General features: G+C 47.9%; 1 protein-coding gene across 2 annotated transcripts; it reads right to left on the reverse strand.

Annotated features, from left to right (window-relative positions):
* Positions 1-225: 225 nt before the first annotated feature.
* On the reverse strand, positions 226-17,105 carry LOC144722311 (uncharacterized). Of its 2 annotated transcripts, none has more exons than XM_078600453.1 (3): positions 16,726-17,105; positions 11,925-12,555; positions 226-7,518 (listed from the first exon to the last, which is right to left on the reverse strand). In XM_078600453.1, exons 2-3 carry the CDS (start codon positions 12,532-12,534, stop codon positions 6,680-6,682), a joined length of 1,449 nt encoding a protein of 482 aa, XP_078456579.1. In that variant the 5' UTR covers positions 12,535-12,555; positions 16,726-17,105; the 3' UTR covers positions 226-6,679. The 2 variants fall into 2 exon arrangements, with proteins under 2 accessions (XP_078456579.1, XP_078456578.1); XM_078600452.1 differs by having other exon boundaries at positions 226-7,521; positions 16,726-17,104.
* Positions 17,106-18,319: the final 1,214 nt, after the last annotated feature.

Consider the following 18,319-nt stretch of genomic DNA (forward strand, 5'->3'; position numbering starts at 1 on the left):
CTCCGTCTTCAGGTGGAACCGTCACAGCAAAATTACTGTATCCGTAGAGGGTATCAATTCTAGATTTGAAGCTTTAGTGACTGCAAGGAGACCCTGTTTTTTTTTACCTACGTGACTTTACCGAAAAAACCAAAGAATATGTATCCTTGCAGTCACGAAAGCTTCAAATCTAGGACCATCATGAAATAAAACAAGACCGAAAACATTGACTCAGGAGGCAACTGCTTTTGTTCAAACGTTTTAATTAAAAACTGGATAGAGACAAAGTGCCGTAAAAAACAAGACAGAGGGCGCCGTGAAGCTTGTCAAACTGCTGACGAGTGATCAACACCCAAACACTGTGCAAAACCTTGCAAACTGGAACACAGTAAAAAAACAAACCTCCAAAATCGTACAACAAAGTGTCCAAAACCATCTGATCATCTGCCCCGTGTGAGATACGCAAAGGAGGCTCTTTTAGGCAATCACATTCTCTTAAGCCACCCTCTCAAAAACACCACGACAAAAATTGCAACTGCTGCCATGCAAACATTTCTTCCATCACCATACCATTCAACTCCATTTGAAGCTTTTAACAAATAATTCACATCTTTCATCATTTGAAGATTGCCAAAAAACAGCCCCCCACATACAAAAAAAGTACTTGTAGGAAGACACAAGTGAGAAACTTGATGTAACGGTTTGCAGCCTCCCTGCGTGGAGGGTGCGGGGAAACAAGTGTGGTCCCATTGAGAAGTGATTCTTCTCTCCACCACACCAAGACACAGAAGGGACACACGGGATATAGGGTGTGGGGGAGGGCGGTGGCTTCGTGGCGGAGAACGAGGCAATTTGGTCTTGCCTTGGGTTTTGAGCATAGGTTTACGAACAAACACGAGCCGATCGGCCTCTTTCGGGTCAGTGCTGGCAAGTGGCAGTGATGGCGCACGGAGGCTTGGCTTCTGCAGTGGTCGTGTTAACGTATGAAGGCAGTGGCCCATTGTGTGTAGTTCATGAAGCCTGGACGTTTGCGGCTTCATGGTGCTGTTGGTGAGATATGCCAACTGAAAAACGGATCTGCCTTTACCGCGTCTATTACATAAACTAATGCTCAATGTGCCTCTGTGGAAATCTTGATGCTGAATGTTCAATGAGTTGTTGCAAGTTGTTCATAAGCAAAAGTCTAATTTACACCACTGAAGCCCGTTGATCGTGTCTCAAAATCAACTGGAATTCTACAGTCAACATTACCTGTCCTCACCAATAGTTAAAAAGAGTATCTATTTTAAGGTTTTAAAATATAAATTGGCACCAAGAGACGAATACAATTCGATTTGGAATGCTCTCAAGGAACAATTGCACCATCTTGTCATAAAACAGCCCAAACGATGGCAACACAAAACTTCTTAAGTAGTTTATCACAGAGCTCCTTCTAAAGTCCCTGCAGTAATCCATATTTGAGTCCAATTTATATTTGGGTCAAATATAGGCATTAACATTTTAGAGATAGAATATGCCAAATTAAGTGAAAAACTAAACTTATTCTTGGGGTTCAGGCAGTTGTTGGTGACCAGCTGGAGACCAACTCGCCACAGTGGCGAAATGTTTACTATCTCGCCAGGTATACAGGAGGTCGTGGGTTCTATACCGACCTTGCCGCCTGCTGTATATTTGGAGTTTGCATGTTCTCCCCGTGGTCGGACGGATTTTTCTCCGTGTCCTCTGGTTTTTCCCTCCACATTTAGAAACATGCATTTAAGAGTATTTGGCTGCTATACATTTCCACACGATAAGCCACTTCGTTGAGCTATCATTTGCGGCCAGGTCGCTTCTGAAAAAGAGCTATATAGCTCAGTGGGCTTTCCCTGGAAAAAATACTAAGTTTCGTTTAATTTTAACTTGATCATGCTTAAGAACACCGTTTAATCACAGACTGCTGGAACCTAGATTCGAACCTCGACTCTCATGGTACTAGCTCAGTGCTCCAGTGCAACTCCTTTCCCTGTGCCACCTGCCGCCCCTACGAAAACTCAACTTTGATCTGCAGCCATGACCGGCCCCTCATTTTTGATCTGCAGTACATCACCTCCATCGCCTACATGCAAATGTAGTCTTTTTGTTTTCAATGAAACTTCAAGACAAGAGGTCAACCCCCTTCCACTGCCTACAGTCCTTGCCCTTAAGACTTTCTACAATGATGAAAGCTTGAGCGAAGCACTCGGGCGTATTCCACTTACGGACTTCCCATTCAGTTTCTCCTTTTCTCTCTTGCTCTTATAGATGTCAACCAAGGTCCCTCGTTTTGGCTGGAGTCGCTGTTAATAGACTAAAGTTGTCGGGGGAGGGGGCGCGCTGGAATGGAGCCAATCACACAGGGACATTTGTGATCACTTGGGCCTTCTAAACCAATCAAACGCGGTTTGACATGAGACTGACAATATGTTCTATTGTTCTTATCACAACAGTGGTCCTCCTTTTTACACGATACTGTATATGTGCATTGGTTCAATGGAACAATTTTAAACGTGCTGAAAAATCTTTGAACTTGGTTCTACACAAACAATTTATAGCCAAATCAATTCCACGATAATTATTTATCTTCTTTCGCGTAAAAAGGGTCCAACCTATGCAATTGGTTCGTGAAGCCTCCGTGCTTGCCACATTCCATCGATTCCCCTACCCACGTATATCTGTACATTTGCCTTTAAGTCGCATAATATACAGCAAAACCACTCTCCAGAAACCACAAGATCTTATTTATAGCATAATAAAAGCTAATGAAATATTAAAGGCGATGTTAGGCAGTGAAATCATACATAAATTATGTCAACAAAAACCAAATACATTTAGTTACAATGCTAACCACTGGTCTCAATCCTAAAACAAATCTAAACATTTAGTCCAAAAAATACTTAACACACCTTAAATAATCATTACAGCCCTTACACACAACTATGTCTTATCATGAAAGAATAGACCACTTTGCAAATAGCCTTGCCTCGCTTGATATCACAAACCACACGGCAGCTGAATTATAAACTGGTCTAACTAAACCTCTGACCACAGGAGTATGCTGTTGTGGTGGTGCGTTTGTCTGGCCTTACAAACCATAAACGTTTATAACGAGTTATACAGGTTCCTTGATTCAGCTCAAAGTGTGTTGGGGCACTTCCCACGAGGTTATTGGGACTCTTTCGAATATGATTTGACAGCATGCCAGTTTAAGGTGTGTCAAATATACACGTGGTGCGGTGACATCAAAGAAGAAATCTCCACGCATCTTGCAGTCGTTCAATCGGATATATTATTGACTCGTATCTTACTACCAAGTGTGATGTGATGAGTGCTTAGTTGAGTGGATTTATACTTTACGTGATGTTACGATATTGTTTCAATTTACTTGGAATTTCACACAATCCTGCAGGTTTCCACCACGTGGGATGTGACATCAAGCGGGGTCAGCCATTGGTGCCTTAAACAAGCCGAGTTTTTGCGACAAAATAAAAAAACATCACCATAAAAATACAAAAACCATTTCCCCATCAACAAAACAAGGGACGAGGAAATAAACACCATTGAATTACAACGGGTTGGCAATGCTGCAAAACGTCACACTTTTGCCGTAAATGATCCTCTACACCTTTGAAACATATATATATAAACAAAGTGACCAAAAAAATGCCTCTCCGCAGCTCGGAGCGCACACAGTGGAGCAGGCCGCGAGAGTTTCGGCGCTGCTGCGTTAAACATCCACATGACCAATCAAGCGATTTAACCAGCGCGTGCGTGCTCGTCCGAAACTGGGTCACGACAGGCGCCATGCGCCCGGCGCCTCTCCAATCCGGAGCCACGACGACCCCAGACGTGACCGTCGTCCTCCTACTCCCAAGAGGAGGGGGGGGACCTCACACAACCACGGTTCCCACCCGCTCGCTCGCCCGCTCACGCGCGTCCGCAAGACCTTCTCTCCCTACCCTGTTGTAGCGCGCAAAAAAAAAAACCTGATGGGACTTTTATTTTCATTCCCCCGTCTCGCACCTGAACGTGGACATTAAAGAGAATCGCGGTGGTGCAGCCCTAGGCTCGCTTTGTCAAATCCCTGAAGACGGTTCTATAATCTCTACAATTGCTAAATCCACCCAGGTTTTGCAACAACAAAAAGAGACGCGTTCCCGCAACCTCCCGCCCCCCTCCCACCGACGCCTGTGAACTGCGCCTGCTGACCCGAGTGTAAGTGGCAGCGGTCTACCATGAGAGGTCTCCTAGGAGAGAGGATTCAGTTGGAATGCGCTTGGGAGATGTTACACGCTTCCAAATAAGGCGGCAGAAGATACAAGGCAAATGTGCAGTAATGCGTACGTACACGAACTGCATTTATGGCCATGTGTAAGCCCATTGAGAAAAATTTGTATTTTGCAATGGAGAGTTAAGGTTTGCTGCACCTCGTGAGAAGAGACTTTCGAACGGACTTAAAGGGTGCAGCACCCTGTAAGGCCACACAGACCTTAATGTTTGCACGAGAGGTGGTCACGCCATTTTGATTAAAAGTCATCAAGAGCTGGAAAAACGAGCACTTGAAAATAAAATACGAATTTGAACGATGGGGTTTGTGTGTGCAGCCACTGGTGACCGAGCTGGGACCACCAACTGTGCTTCTATGAATGTAATGATTCACCTCCTCACGATTCAATTCCTTGTTTGCTATTGTGATGCATGTGCAAGCCATGAGCGGGGCTGCAGCGCTTTCATGAATATACACATCTTGAAAATAATCGCTTCTTACACGCATGATAGTCATGCGTGGTGGGCACACAAATCGATTTTATTTGATGAATCATTACATCCTCAATTGCTCTACTTGAGAACTTGCTTTATTCTCGGGGTTGGCTGCCTAGACATAAATCTAGGCTGGCGCTCAGTTATCAGACAGTGAGCCACCTCCAAGCATTACAAACTGTGAGAGAAACACAGCGCTGTAGCTTGCCACCTCATGAAAGCGTGTATCGGGATCAGTCACTGCAGAAACAGACGGAGGAGTTAAACTGGGTAGGGAACAGGCAAGGGGGACTCGCCCCTGGCTCAAGCCATCACAAGCGCGCACGCGCGTGAGTACAGCACGCTTCTAAGATACGGACTTAAACCTGTGCAAAACGCAAGCCCGATTCGGCATAAAGATTAAAGCGAGAAATTCTGTGCATTGTGTCATAGCAAAAAAAAGATCTGTTCAGAACATCTATTTGGCAAAAATAAATTTCAGAATCATTATAATCACAATTTAACAGGCAAAGGCAGAGATGCGCAAACTAAAAATGCCATTACATTCCGCAAAAAGTGTATGATACATTCCACAGTGTATATTTTAATTTTGATGATGTCCTTAGCGTTCACTACAAAACCTGTCACATTATGGATATTTGGTCAGAAAGCGCTGCCTTCCAATATCCAATTGTTATCGTGTATAAAACATTTTTTTATCATATACTCTAAGAAAGGTATCTTTGTGCTTAAGTAGTTTTATTTTACCAAAGTGTGATGCTTACGTAAAAAGACGCGCCGCGGATTCTCCTTCGCCGGATGCTGTTGAGTAACGTCAAGCGAAGGCTCGCGGTATTTTGCTCATCACCAGCAATTCAAGCAACATTTTAGAGGCCAACCTTCTGCTACTAGAGGTCACATGGTCCTTTACACCAAAACGTGCTGCCAGCTCAAGTGTAACTTGTAGACTGCTCTTTGAACCCAGAGGTCCCAAAAAGTGTATCAAAGCCATAGGCTTGTTTGGCGATACTGTGGCAAGGCTGCACCAGGTGGCTGATATTATCGCAGCCGTCACCACATCCAGAATCACCGACACAAATTCAGCAGAAACCACGCCATCTTTACCAGCTCACTATTCCTACAATGACACCACGACATCGTTCACCACCATCAACATCGCTATTATCCTTAATACCATTATAACCACCGAATATGTCATCACCACATCAATAACAAGAAAACACAACCATCGCCACATCACTATCTCTGTGACAGTCAGCAAATTCACCGCCAGAACATGCATCATCACTCAACACAATCACCATCAACAAGACTGCTGCAGCCGCCAACAGTACAACTCCCCCCCCCCTTACTCTGTTGTGCAGATGCTGATGGAACCATACAATGGCTTCTGGCGACAGCTTGGGCACCCCCCTTGGTTTAGAGCATTTCCTGACCCTGACAGCCACTATCATAAACACCTATTTTAGTTGAAAATTAAACAAAAATGTATGGTACATTTATTTTTAGTGTAGAAATGCTCTAATAAAATATTGCATTTTTTTTCCTCCCATGAAATGTAAATGGCAGCCAGGCTGCATTGTTCATACAATCGTATTTTCAAACCTCTAGTAGACAAAGGAGCCTCTAAACGTCCTTGGACTGTCGGTTTGGCTCACAGTAAAGGTGCGCAAATGTAAGAGTGCTGGGCTAAAACCTGCAAACCTCCGTGAGCAGAGGCTGCCCAACTATGTAAAAAAATACAAACATTCCCAACAAACTATAACTTTGTTTTTGCTTTCAACAATAAACACCCGCTATCCGGGGAACACACACAGGGCCACCCTTCCGTATATCACGCGGGAAACAGAATAACTTTTAAGAGACGCGTAACGGGCATAGATGAAGAGCGGACGAGGTGGAGACAGGGTGGCGGCACCTTGGCCTACGCCGCCTTCTTCAGCTGCAGGAGGCGCCGCTGCAGCTGGGCCCTGCGGGCCCTGAGCTGCTCCTTCTCGGCCAGCAGGCCGAGCTCGCGGCGCGTGGCAGCCACGGCGCTCTCCGCGGCCTTGCGCAGGATCACTACCTTGGCCGCCTTCTCGTTGCCCGTCAGCTCGGGGACCTCGTCGCGGAGCGCGCGGAAGCTGCGCTTGAGGTCCTCGCGCCGCTGCCGCTCCAGGAAGTTGTGGTTGCGCCGCCGGCCGTGCTCATCCGAGTCGTCGCCCGAGCCCGAAGTGAAGCCCGAGTCGGAGCAGGCGGCCGAGACTGGCGCGCAGGATGCGAACGGCACGAGCGACGGCCCGGCGGCGTGGCGCGGCGGGGACCCCGCGCCGCACCGCGGGCCGGCGGTGGTGACAACGCACGGCCTGAGGCCTTGCGCGGCGTGGCACGTCACGTCGAGGGACGGTCCCGCTATCGCCCCCTTCCTGGACGTTGGCGATTTTACGGCTGTCGCAATCTCGTAAACGGGGTCGGCGGCGCGGGGCTTGCAGCGGAGCGCGCACGAGGATTTCAGCGCTGGTGGCGGCGCCAGCCGCTTGGCTGGCTGGGAGTGCCGAGAGTTGAGGGGGGCAGCCGCGGGCCGGGTCGGGGGTGATGGCGCCGAGTAGTTGTGCTGCTCCTGGTGCACCAGGAGAGCAAAGGGGCGGCACGAGGCGGCAGATTGCGCCGAAGCCGGTGCCGCCGTGTCGCCTGTACGGTGCTTCCCGACCGTCACCACGTCGATTATCTCATCGTCATCATCGTCGTCGTCATCATCATCGTGGTCATCGTCTTCATCGTCTTCTGCTGAAAAGAAAAATATAGATTACTTTTGGGTATTGATAAATTCTCACATTAATGGATTGACGTTTGTTTAATGAGGAAAAAAGATATAGTGATGATTAAGTCTCTTGATATGGTATTCTATTTATGTCACTGCTAAACATTTAATACATCAAGGCGGTGGTGAGGCTACGAGTGATACCATGGAGCACACGTGCGATTTATTAACTTTTTCCTCCTTTAATTCAACCTCCAAACTCACATAGGGCAACTTTGGACTCACAGGCTGGGCACGCAATCAACAAAATAAGAACCTGTGTGTTTTTTAGATCGCTCCTTCCCTTTAACGGGCGAGACACCCGACGGTTCGAGAGCAAGCCCGTGTTTATAGAGACGTGGGCTCCGTGCTTCGTTGAATTTCTCCGCGTGCAGGATGTACACGGCGGTGTTCAGCGCTGCCTTGCGGGGGTCCACTGACGCAATGCACAGTGACAGGCTCGCTCAGCTGTAGCTACAGTAGAGCATTTCCAGCTACAGCCCCCCACGCAGCAGCAGTGTGAATCTCTGTGTTTCCGTAAAGGGAAACACGGAGCTCGGAGCAACGCAGCGGTCACATAGAACCCGGTGAACTATTTCCTCTTCACTGTACCACAATGACCTGAAATTCAATATCTGCTGCGTGGCTGACTGCCACTACGGCTAATACATGTATTGCTTATATTCGAGACAATATATGAAATAGCTTTTGTTCTATTCGCATTAGGTCACGAGACCAACACATTTTCTTTTGAGTCACTTGCAGCTAGCAGTGCACCGCCTTGTCATAAGATACCATACAGCATCACAGAACGACTTCTCATCATGGCTGGAACACAGAAGTCCGACCAGTGGAGGTGGGCTGCAGAGGTTTTGTGGCAACATCTACAACCAGACTGCTTAGAGACCTGGGAATTAAGGGCCAGAGCCAGCGTTCGGCAATCAGAGCTGTATCGGAGGCGGCAGAAGGCAGCAGTCAGTGGCTCTGGATGAAGAGGAAAGACCCCAGCTGGGCCCCGAAGTGAGAGGGCCAGGAGGTATGCGGTCAACAATGCTTGACTCAGGGAGGAGGACGCCCCTGCCATGCATAGTCCCATGGGATGTTGGCTATCTACAACAAGGCAACTCCTATGACTAATTGGGAATGGGACGCAAGCGTAGGATTGATCACCCTGTCGCTGGCCGCCTTTGGGGAGGGTGTATAGTGTGAAAGGCCGAAACACCCTAGGAACCAAAGGTACACTACTGACGATGCGCTTTCCAAATTTCGCCAGGCTCACTGTTCATGAACTCTTGGAAGTGCTTGCACAAAGGATAGTAACATCTCATCCTGTGTTCTTGGAATCTGCAGCCTCTTATCCACTCTAGAGGCACATCTTTTTTGCCATAAAGTATGGAAATCAAATGGCAATCGAACCAAAAATGTTTAACTCTCAGGGCTGGAATATGCCGAATATACTGGAAATGTTAAATTTATGCTGGACGTTTTTTGTGCAGTGATTGGTAACTCAACTTGCTACACTTAAAATCCAGTTAAGAGGACAGCTCTTGGATTATAACCCAGATTCTCAGCAAAGTTGCAATTGGTGCTCTGACAAGGTCATTCTTCACCCGACCCACCCGGTCACCTCAGCTGATAAACAATTAAACTGCTGACCATCGAGAGCTCACAGAATGAGGTCGAGGTTCCACCTCCCTGAGGTCACACAACAGATGGTTGCTGACCCCTCAATAATCTGGACCGAGGGCCATAATCCACACTCCAAGGCTTTACCGGCTGGGCAGATGGATCCCCGGCGACACCAGATTACCCGGCGACACATGAATTCAGCAAACACCGCTCCCTCATTCTACAGGGTTCACGGGCTGAAAACTGGGGCAAACCCATTTCACCGCGCCAAGGGCCAGATTCGCATATTTACAAAACGGCCAAAGCACATCACACGATTGGCTACGTAAGGTGTGAAAGAAGTTCAATATACCGTGCCGTTTTAGCCCCATCTTTAGTAATGGAGAGGCATCAGCACATTTTCGCTAAAATAAACCAATCGAATAAAAATAAATTGTCAGCATGTGGATTGGGTTGTAACACTTTTAACGATCTGACAATGAACAAAATGAGATTGTTTCTTTTTTATTCCCCAAATTATTATTCAGTGATGAAACCAAAGTTAGTTAATTCGACAAAGGAGCATTTCAACGAATGCTTGCAGCTATCAATGCACCATTCTGTTTTCGATAAAGGCCCCAGGAAATGCTGTCCCAAAACAACTCTTTGGTCTTCTCAAAAGCCTCGGATCCACACTATGAGCGCACCTAGCGATTCGTTTTTTTATTTCACTTTGACTAGCAGGCCACATGTTCTTTGGACGTGACCGTCCGTCAATTCCTCTCTTGCATAGAGCCCACAGCCCTCGTGGTCGCCTCTTCCACCCAGCATGTCACTTGCTGACGATGGTCGGACTTAGAGCTGCCACTTGATTACTAAATGCCATTGACGCGATGATCCGTCCATCTGCCCGCCATTCCCCCTCCAGCAAGCCAGCTGGCCATTCAGTCAAACTTTTTTTCTAATTTCACATGATTCCATCACTAATTCCACAATCTGAGCCTATAAATGATGAGCGCAAACACACTTTTCCTTCTAACTCCAATTCCCTTTGTGATACGAGAATCTGCTGTATGTAGGGGCTTTCCTGATGTTATTATTATTGTACATGTTTACCTGGTAGCTCTACCGAGCCTCATTACTTTTTCAGACATGACCTGCAAAGTCTTTGCAATAGGGGGCGATGATTGCTACGAATATTCCACTTTTTCTTCATTTGGCAGATTTGGACCGTGATAAATGGTTGCTTTGGTCCGAGTATCAACATGCTGGAATAATCAGGAGAATATTTTATAGCCGACAAAAAACACTCGCATCTATTTTAATCAGGAAACTTGCTAATCACGCAAATGCTTTGTGTCCTTCAGAGTGTTCGGAGTGACTTCAATAATGGAACATTATAATTTGCAGCTATGATTAAATCTCCTATCAACTCGTTGCCGTTTTACTGGGTGTACTTCTGACAATGGGCTGCCAGAAACGTCCATCCATCTAAGCCGCACAAACTTCGTATAAAAGGCCTTTCATGTTTATAAAATGCTTGAATCAACTACGATCACTCATTTTTGCTGGAACAGAAGAGTCCAACAGTCGCGACTGCCTGACAAAGGGACAGCGGTTCTAACACAGCCGCCTTGCCTTGCGCAAAAGCCCACGTGCACGACCTGTGTGTTTGAACTACTTGGCCTTTTACATCCTGTTTGTGAGAGCACGTGCTCAGCCAGGCACGTTTAAGTGCTATGCACACAGCTAACAGCCGTAAGGTAATAAACTAAACGTTCACCTGGGCTTTCAGGGAGGCACATGGTCATTGTGAAAGCCTTGCAAACAGGACGAGAGCTCACTTTTTCTACTTTGTTGCAATTATTTTTTCTTGAGGTCAAAATGCCAGGAGCACAGTGCACATCCTCATAAAACTAAAATGTGACTATGGTGCAATTATTATGATGAAAATAATATTCCGTGCATTTATCGCAGCACAATCATTGTTTCATTAATAATTTCTTATTGTTTTCCGTAACGAAGAGCCTAATATTAAGTAAGACTTGCCATCGATAAATCGATTCAAACATTCGTACGCTATTTCCAATTTCGAAGTTTAAACCAATAGAAGTTTCTAAAGATTCACACCATCAAAGATTTTGTACGCACAAGCGCAAAGTAATTGAAATGTGAATACAATTCATTACACAAAGATCAATTAACACCTCCCAGTGATTTGATTATTTTTTATTATTTCAGGATCATGAATCAAGTCCAGTTTATTTCGTCTTGTATGCTCTGGATAATTTTTCCGTTCTTGTTCATTCTATGAGCCTAAAGGTAACAATTGCGTATAATTTGCATCAATTATACTTAATTATAGCCTACGACGAAATTACCCGGAGCGCACCCAATCTCATCAGATCTCTGACGCTCGGCTGGGTTGAAGTTAATATAGGTGGCTGTGGGGATGTGCGATGTGGTGGTCAATAGATGGCAGTGCAGCACATTCCACTATTGTACTGTACTTCCAAACTCCCAAATATATGTGGGAGCACAGACGTCAACCCATTGTGGGATGAGGGGCTTCCCACTTTGTGCAGGCTATGGGGGTTATTAGTCCATACTTCACCACACTAGTCAGCGTGGAATATTGAGATGATGCCCAGGTCCACAACTGATGAAGCATAGAAGTTCAGTACAACAATGTAACTTTTTGCAATGCTGGAGTTTCCAAAATCGCCTGATGCAGAGATTGAAGCCACATGAGTGTGTGCAGCTGGCATCATCGAACCCTCACCGGATTCGGAGTCGGAGGCGCTGGTGCTCCCACCGTCGCTGTCGGAGCCTACCGAGTCCGTGCGGCCGAGCACACGTGCACGCGCGTGTCCATACGCGGGCGACGGCGACCGCGACGGAAGCAGCAGCGGCCCCAGCTCTGGCGGCACGACCCGCGGTGCCGAGACGCCAGCAGAACCGACGCCGCGTCCTCCCCCTGCCCCCGGCGAGCCCTGCACGGCCACGGCCGCCACCGCACCACCCCACATGCAGTCGCGGACGAGCACGGGCCACGGCGAGGTTTGCGCCGCGCCCCGCTCGGGAGGAAGGGCTGCCGCCACGTCGCCCTCATCCACCAGCCGCTGCGGCGATGGCGGCGTCAAAAAACCCGGAGACGCAGGGCAGCCCACGTACAGGGGGCCCGGCGCGGGCACAGAGCCGCTCCCGGGCCCGAGCAGCAGCTGGAACTTCTTCCAGATGTGCTCACCGGGCGCGGCACAATAGAGGCTGCCGGCCCGGAAGAGCTCGTCGTCTTCATCGGGGTCGTCGTAGAAGTAGCCGCACTCGTGCTCAGAGTCGGGCCACGATGCAGTGGCGACTGTGGCGCCGAAGGTGTTCGGGAACCAGGCCATGGGTACGTTTGGACACTCGCGCTGTGGGAGACAAGTGTGGTCAGCTCGACTCTCAAATCCCAACAGTTCTTTGTTTTCCGCACCCGCCAATAAATCATTTGCATTTTTTGCGAGCACAAAAACTCCAATATCGTTAATGACTCCATACAAGAGGCAGGTTTGCCTACAGGGCACCTGTACAAGAAACCATGGCCTACGAGCTTTAATGAGAGTTCTACACAGAAAAAACATACATCAATTTCCCAGTGTGAAGAGGTCAGCTCTGCACAGTTGTCAGCCATTCACACGCTGTTCCCCATTTCTGAACTGCTACGCTACATGCATGACACGTGTAGTAAGTGGAGTGGCACAGTTGGATAAACGTCTCAGATGCATATCTATTGGCAAAGTGCATCGCTACTCCTATCTTGCGCTGTGTGTAACCTCGGTGGCAAACTCCATTCCTTAATTTGGCCAATCTTGATCTCGAGGCACGTGCTTAATCCAGGGCTCAGACAGCCACAGTAAGGCAGCCCCTAATCCGCAGGATCAGAGGGGCACCTTGCCTCAATACAGCTCTGAGAGGCACGCAGTGTTGACCTCTTCCCCCATTGGGCAGATATTGCACACTGCTCAAATCGCGAGACCGAGCAGATGAGCGGCGTCTCCACATTTAACTGACCAAAAACTGTGTCAGCGGGACAAGGGCCTCTAGAAACACGAGCATTTGGACCACTCTTCACTACCTGCTGCTAAACGTTGGCATCAATGGAGGTCGCTGGCTACGCTTGTTATATAGTCAGTGGGTGGGTTGGCGAGCGGTGTGGGCATTGAGTGCAACTGAGAGGCATTCGACTAAGCTGCAACCGCTTCAGAAATTTGGCCGCGAGGTTTCTTTCTGGTGCCAGGCATTGCCAGCTCATGCGCCGCGTTGCTAATAAAGTTACACTGGCTGCCTGTGAGATTGCATTGGTGTCAGCATTCCGGGTTTGGCATGGGGTTGCCCCTACCTACCTTTGTGCGGCTATTTCCTAGACACGGGCCTGCTTAGATCGCAGACGTCAAAGGACCGGATACCAACATTTCCAGCATCAGATATAAAGTTTCTGATTGAGTGTGCATAGGCGTGGCTTTCCCCTGAGCAAGGATACGGCATAGATTTCGCTAAAATCGATGCCATAGATTTGGGTCATTCGAGGTTCGCGTGAATGCAACATCATTCAGCTTTGGCTGCAACTATGGTAGTCGTAACTGTCAGCTTTGTCTTCGGGCTTTTTTTTATGAGATCCTATATAAAACTATGATAAATGCATTGTAGGGGAATGAGTACACGCCTGAGTGGCCCGTGACATCATTTGCAAGAACAGGTTATTGTGTGCCAAGGTCACAACACAGATCCCAAATTTACCCTCCGAAACTAAGCTTGGTAAAATATGTAATTGTTATTTTAGGTGGGCATTCTCAACTCTTGAAACCCTACTGCTCAGAGACACGGATACATTGGCATGGTATACACGTATTATGGTTTCTGTGACCGGGTGGTACGTGGTGATCAACCAATCACACCAAACGGCTCAATGAGTCACCAGCACTCAAATTATAAAACACTTTGTGTATTAAGTGTTATTATTTAATCTGCTCGTTCACATTCTCTTCAGGACAGAGTTCCTATCAGCAATATGGTTCTGTAACCGCATCCAGTTTCACTACTCTCCTTTGAAATTCGCTGAAGTTTGCTGTTGGCTTCTGACATGTATCAGGTTACACAGTGCACAGCATCTGGAGATGGCTTATTTGGGCTTTTTTCCCAATGTCTAAATTTTAATGACAGCATATTGTATCATGTTCCGTAATCTTATCCATAAGCTCTAAGCCATCTAAATTCCCTGCATAATGGTACTGTACTCATACAAAATGACTGCATTCGACTCTCTAATCGATGACTCAAAACCCACATTTTACAATATTCCCACGCCAGATTGCAAGCAGTAAAGGTGCAGCATTGCAATTGCTTCCTGACGCGACTGCTGGCAGAGGGGCTTCCACTTTAAGGTATTTGGTCTACTCTTCCACACTGACCAGACGTGTTGGAAGAGATATGAAGTACCCACCCTTTACTCCACCACATGCGACTAGACTAGCCAATTGGCTGTGGTGTAGCGATACATGCTCCCGGGTGGACAGAGGCGAGTGTATTTAAGAAGCTTGACCATTGTATCAACTGTCGATTGTACTGTGCACATATTAACCCAGAGCAACTGGAGTTTCTCAAGATATCCCTTATAAAAAACGGACAAGAGATCACGATCGGATGCATCAATCAGCAGTATCACTCAATTCACTTAAACAATAAAACCACGGTTTAGGGGCCAGTTACCTTAAACTGTTTTGGCACGTTTCACCAAAAATCTGAGCGCACGCATTACAACGAGTCACACATTTGTGGAGTGCCAACGGGGGGGGGGGGAGCAAAACACAGTCTGACAGCAGCAGCTTTGCCGCAAACCACAGCAATGAGATGCGAAGCAAAATAAACACTTTAATGACAGAAAATCATTGCCCCTTTGTGGAGTCAATAACAAGCAATCTCGAATGTGAAAACTGCCAACAGATAACTTGAAAAGGAAATAAAAAGTCCACGTTGATATTACATTTTTTTATGAAACCAGGTAAGAGTGGAATAAACCTTTGATCAAATAAACTTGGATCGCAGAGTACAGCGCAGAAAAATCCATTGTTGCACCATACTATTATGATTTCAAGCTATGTTCCCTGGCTTTCATCAACCCACACTGACCAGGCATGGTAAAGTATGGTCAAATAATCTTCAAGACCGGCACAGCACGAGTGGATTGATATAAGAGCTGTAAGATGCATGTGTCGAAGAGCCCACTGAAACCAGAAGTTAAATTTTAAAGGGGACCTGGGTTGGCCAATCCCTCTAACAGTCCCTTTCATGCAAGGTTCATGACATAGAAACAAAGCATCTCAGTGGGTCCTCACCTAACACACAACACATTAAATGCACGGAATTAAATGTCTGCAGTGCAAGCCCTGCTGTAAAGAACAGTTCTGGGTGGGTGACGGGCTCCCTGAGTTCACAATCCCACGACAAAAATTCCAAGGAATAAATTTCCAGGAAACAAGGATCACAGGTTCAGGGATAATTTGAGCTCAGCCTCCCAATACTTCAAACGGTTCCCAGGACTCAGGTTCCACGATTCAGATTCATTCAACTTATGCTTACAATAAGTAAACCATACATACAGTTCATGGTCTCCGCAGTTTAAACCATCATACAACCCAGAATGAAACATCTCAAAGCCCATGATGGAGACATCCAAAGCTCAGGGCAAAGAGTGATTCAGCTCATGGTTGTTAGGACTCAGTGCACATGGCTCAAAGTGTCAAAACCCAGTGCGCTTAAGACTTACAGTTGTGACACCAGGAGTTGTGGGTCCCTGGGTTCTGGTAGCTGAATGATAATAGCAATGCCATGAATTTATCCTGTAAGGCCTTAATGTTCAGGAGGGTCCTGCATATACGAGAAGATAATACTTAGAAGTTGGAAAGCAGGTTCATCCGTTGCCCCAAAGATCCTGGATGTCTATACAGTACTCCTCTAGGCTGTAAATGCGCTTAACTTAACCAAGGAGACCTTAAACAGCTGATCCCCAAAACATAAACAAGAGGGCTATCATCTGTAGATCATAACACAGACGTGGGTTAATTTCTAATTACAATCCAAGTCGCATTGTAGGCTTAATTTACGACGTGATTTCGATTAATTACGAACAAGACCATTCTAACATACCCATGATATTCAATCCCATTAAACCTCTCGACCCCAAACTTATTGCAACTGAACAAACCCCTACAAGAAACCACAACGAGGGCACAATGACTAAATCACTAGACAATCACACACCCACCTCTAAGCCCGATATTATTATTATATACACGTGAACCAAACCTTAGAACACAGAGCCACATGACTCCCACTTAAAACCCTGAACCTCAAATCATGATCCCAACCCTTCCTGAACCTTGCCGGCCCAAACCCCACAGACTACAAAGCCAATAACCACCCAGCGAAGCCAATAACCCCAAAAGACGTAGACACCACCCTTTGTTTAGGTTGACAACCCACATATAAGAGACCCCCCCACCAACCACCCCCTGGACCACCGCAGGCCCAGGGTCGCTTCTCACCTCTTCCCGGGCAGAGGCGGCAGCCAAAGGCCCCGCGCCGGCCGGCAGCGCGCGGGGTCGACTAGACGCACAAAAGCTGCTTTGCTTCCAATTGTAAATAACAAAAATCACCACTCTCCCGCACGTGCAGTAACAAATTTTAAAAAAAATCTACACAACCAACACTTCCCCCTTACCCCACCACAATAAAAAAAAATCCCCCGCAAAAAAATCCCCCTCCTCTAAAATAATCACAAAAACGTGGCAAATATCTCAAATATCTCCCGCGTGGCCGCTTCCGTGGCCTCGCCGCGCTCGCGCACGGGGCCCGGCTCCACTGCGCCGCGAACAAAGCGCGCCCGACCACTTTCCCGCCAGTCGCGCGCCGCCCCGTCACGTGGTGCACGCGCCACGAGCTCGGGGGTGGGTGGGGGGGGGTACGCTCCTCCCCCTTTCCCAACAAAGCCGGAGGGGGTGGGGAGGGGTAACTCAATGCCGCGCGTCTATTGGACGGTCGGCGAGTAAAGGAGGAATTAAGGGCGTGGTTAGTGTCGTGGTGGGGGGGTCACGGGGAGACAGCGCTGAGTTCGCCCAGACAGGGGAGTTAGCGGCCTGGTTACCATGGGGCGGGGGAGGCAGGGGGGGGGCAGTTATAGACGTGGGTGAGAAGGGGTGGGGGTATGGACGTGGGTGAGATGGGATGGGGTGGGGGTTATGGACGTCGTTGAGATGGGGTGGGGGTTATGGACGTGATTAATGTGGGAGTTATAGACGTGGTTGAGATGGGATGGGGGTTATAGATTTGGTTGAGATGGGGTGGGGGTGGTTATGGACGTGGTTGAGATGGGGTGGGTGGGGGGGTTATGGACGTGGTTAAAACCGGGGTGGAGGGAGGCGGATTTTGGACTTAATGTAGGGGTGAGAGGTTATTGATGTGATTGAGATGAGGGGGTTTGGCCTGGTTAATATTGTGGGCAAGGGAGGGGGGGGTAACAACATTGTTAAGGTCTCAATTGGGGGAGGTGGAGCTTGGAGCGTGGTTGAGGTGGGGGGAGGGTGGGGCGAGGTGGGGGAGGGTGGGGCGAGGTGGGGGGGAGGGTGGGGGCGAGGTGGGGGCGAGGTGGGGGGGAGGGTGGGGGCGAGGTGGGAGGAGCAGGATGGGGGGTGGGGCGAGGTGGGGGGTGGGGCGAGGTGGGGGGTGGGGCGAGGTGGGGGGTGGGGCAGGGTGGATGATGGTGGGGGGTGGGACGAGGTGGGGGCCGGGGTGGGGAGGAGGGTGGGGGGGCAGCGCGCGCGCCGAGAATCCGTGAGCGCGGGAAAATCGCCGCCGTGGCCACGCGGCCTGAGAGTTCTTTATTGCGACGTTATATTTGTTATGAATACTACGATATCGATGATCGTCTATACGACAGTTAATGTGTTTGTGTGCTGTATAAATAAGTATGTGTGCGGTGTGTGTGGTTTATTGGTAGAAAAGTGATCATTGCTCATAAAGCAATGAATTACACACATTTATAAAACAGCTTCATATTAAACTGCGCGTGTTTGCTACGATCGACCATTGTCGATATTTTATATTGTAAGTTAACAGAAGACGCCACTCAAATAAGCAATC

This window comes from Lampetra planeri, chromosome 14 (assembly GCF_965212315.1).
Source record: "Lampetra planeri chromosome 14, kcLamPlan1.2.h2, whole genome shotgun sequence".
NCBI classification, from domain to species: domain Eukaryota; kingdom Metazoa; phylum Chordata; class Hyperoartia; order Petromyzontiformes; family Petromyzontidae; genus Lampetra; species Lampetra planeri.

Coding starts and splice junctions, on each gene's coding strand:
- LOC144722311 (XM_078600452.1), bottom strand. CDS start 12,534: ATGGCCTGGTTCCCGAACACCTTCGGCGCCACAGTCGCCACTGCATCG. Junction 7,522..11,924: donor CGCCTCCGACTCCGAATCCG/GTGAGGGTTCGA, acceptor TTTTCTTTTCAG/CAGAAGACGATGAAGACGAT.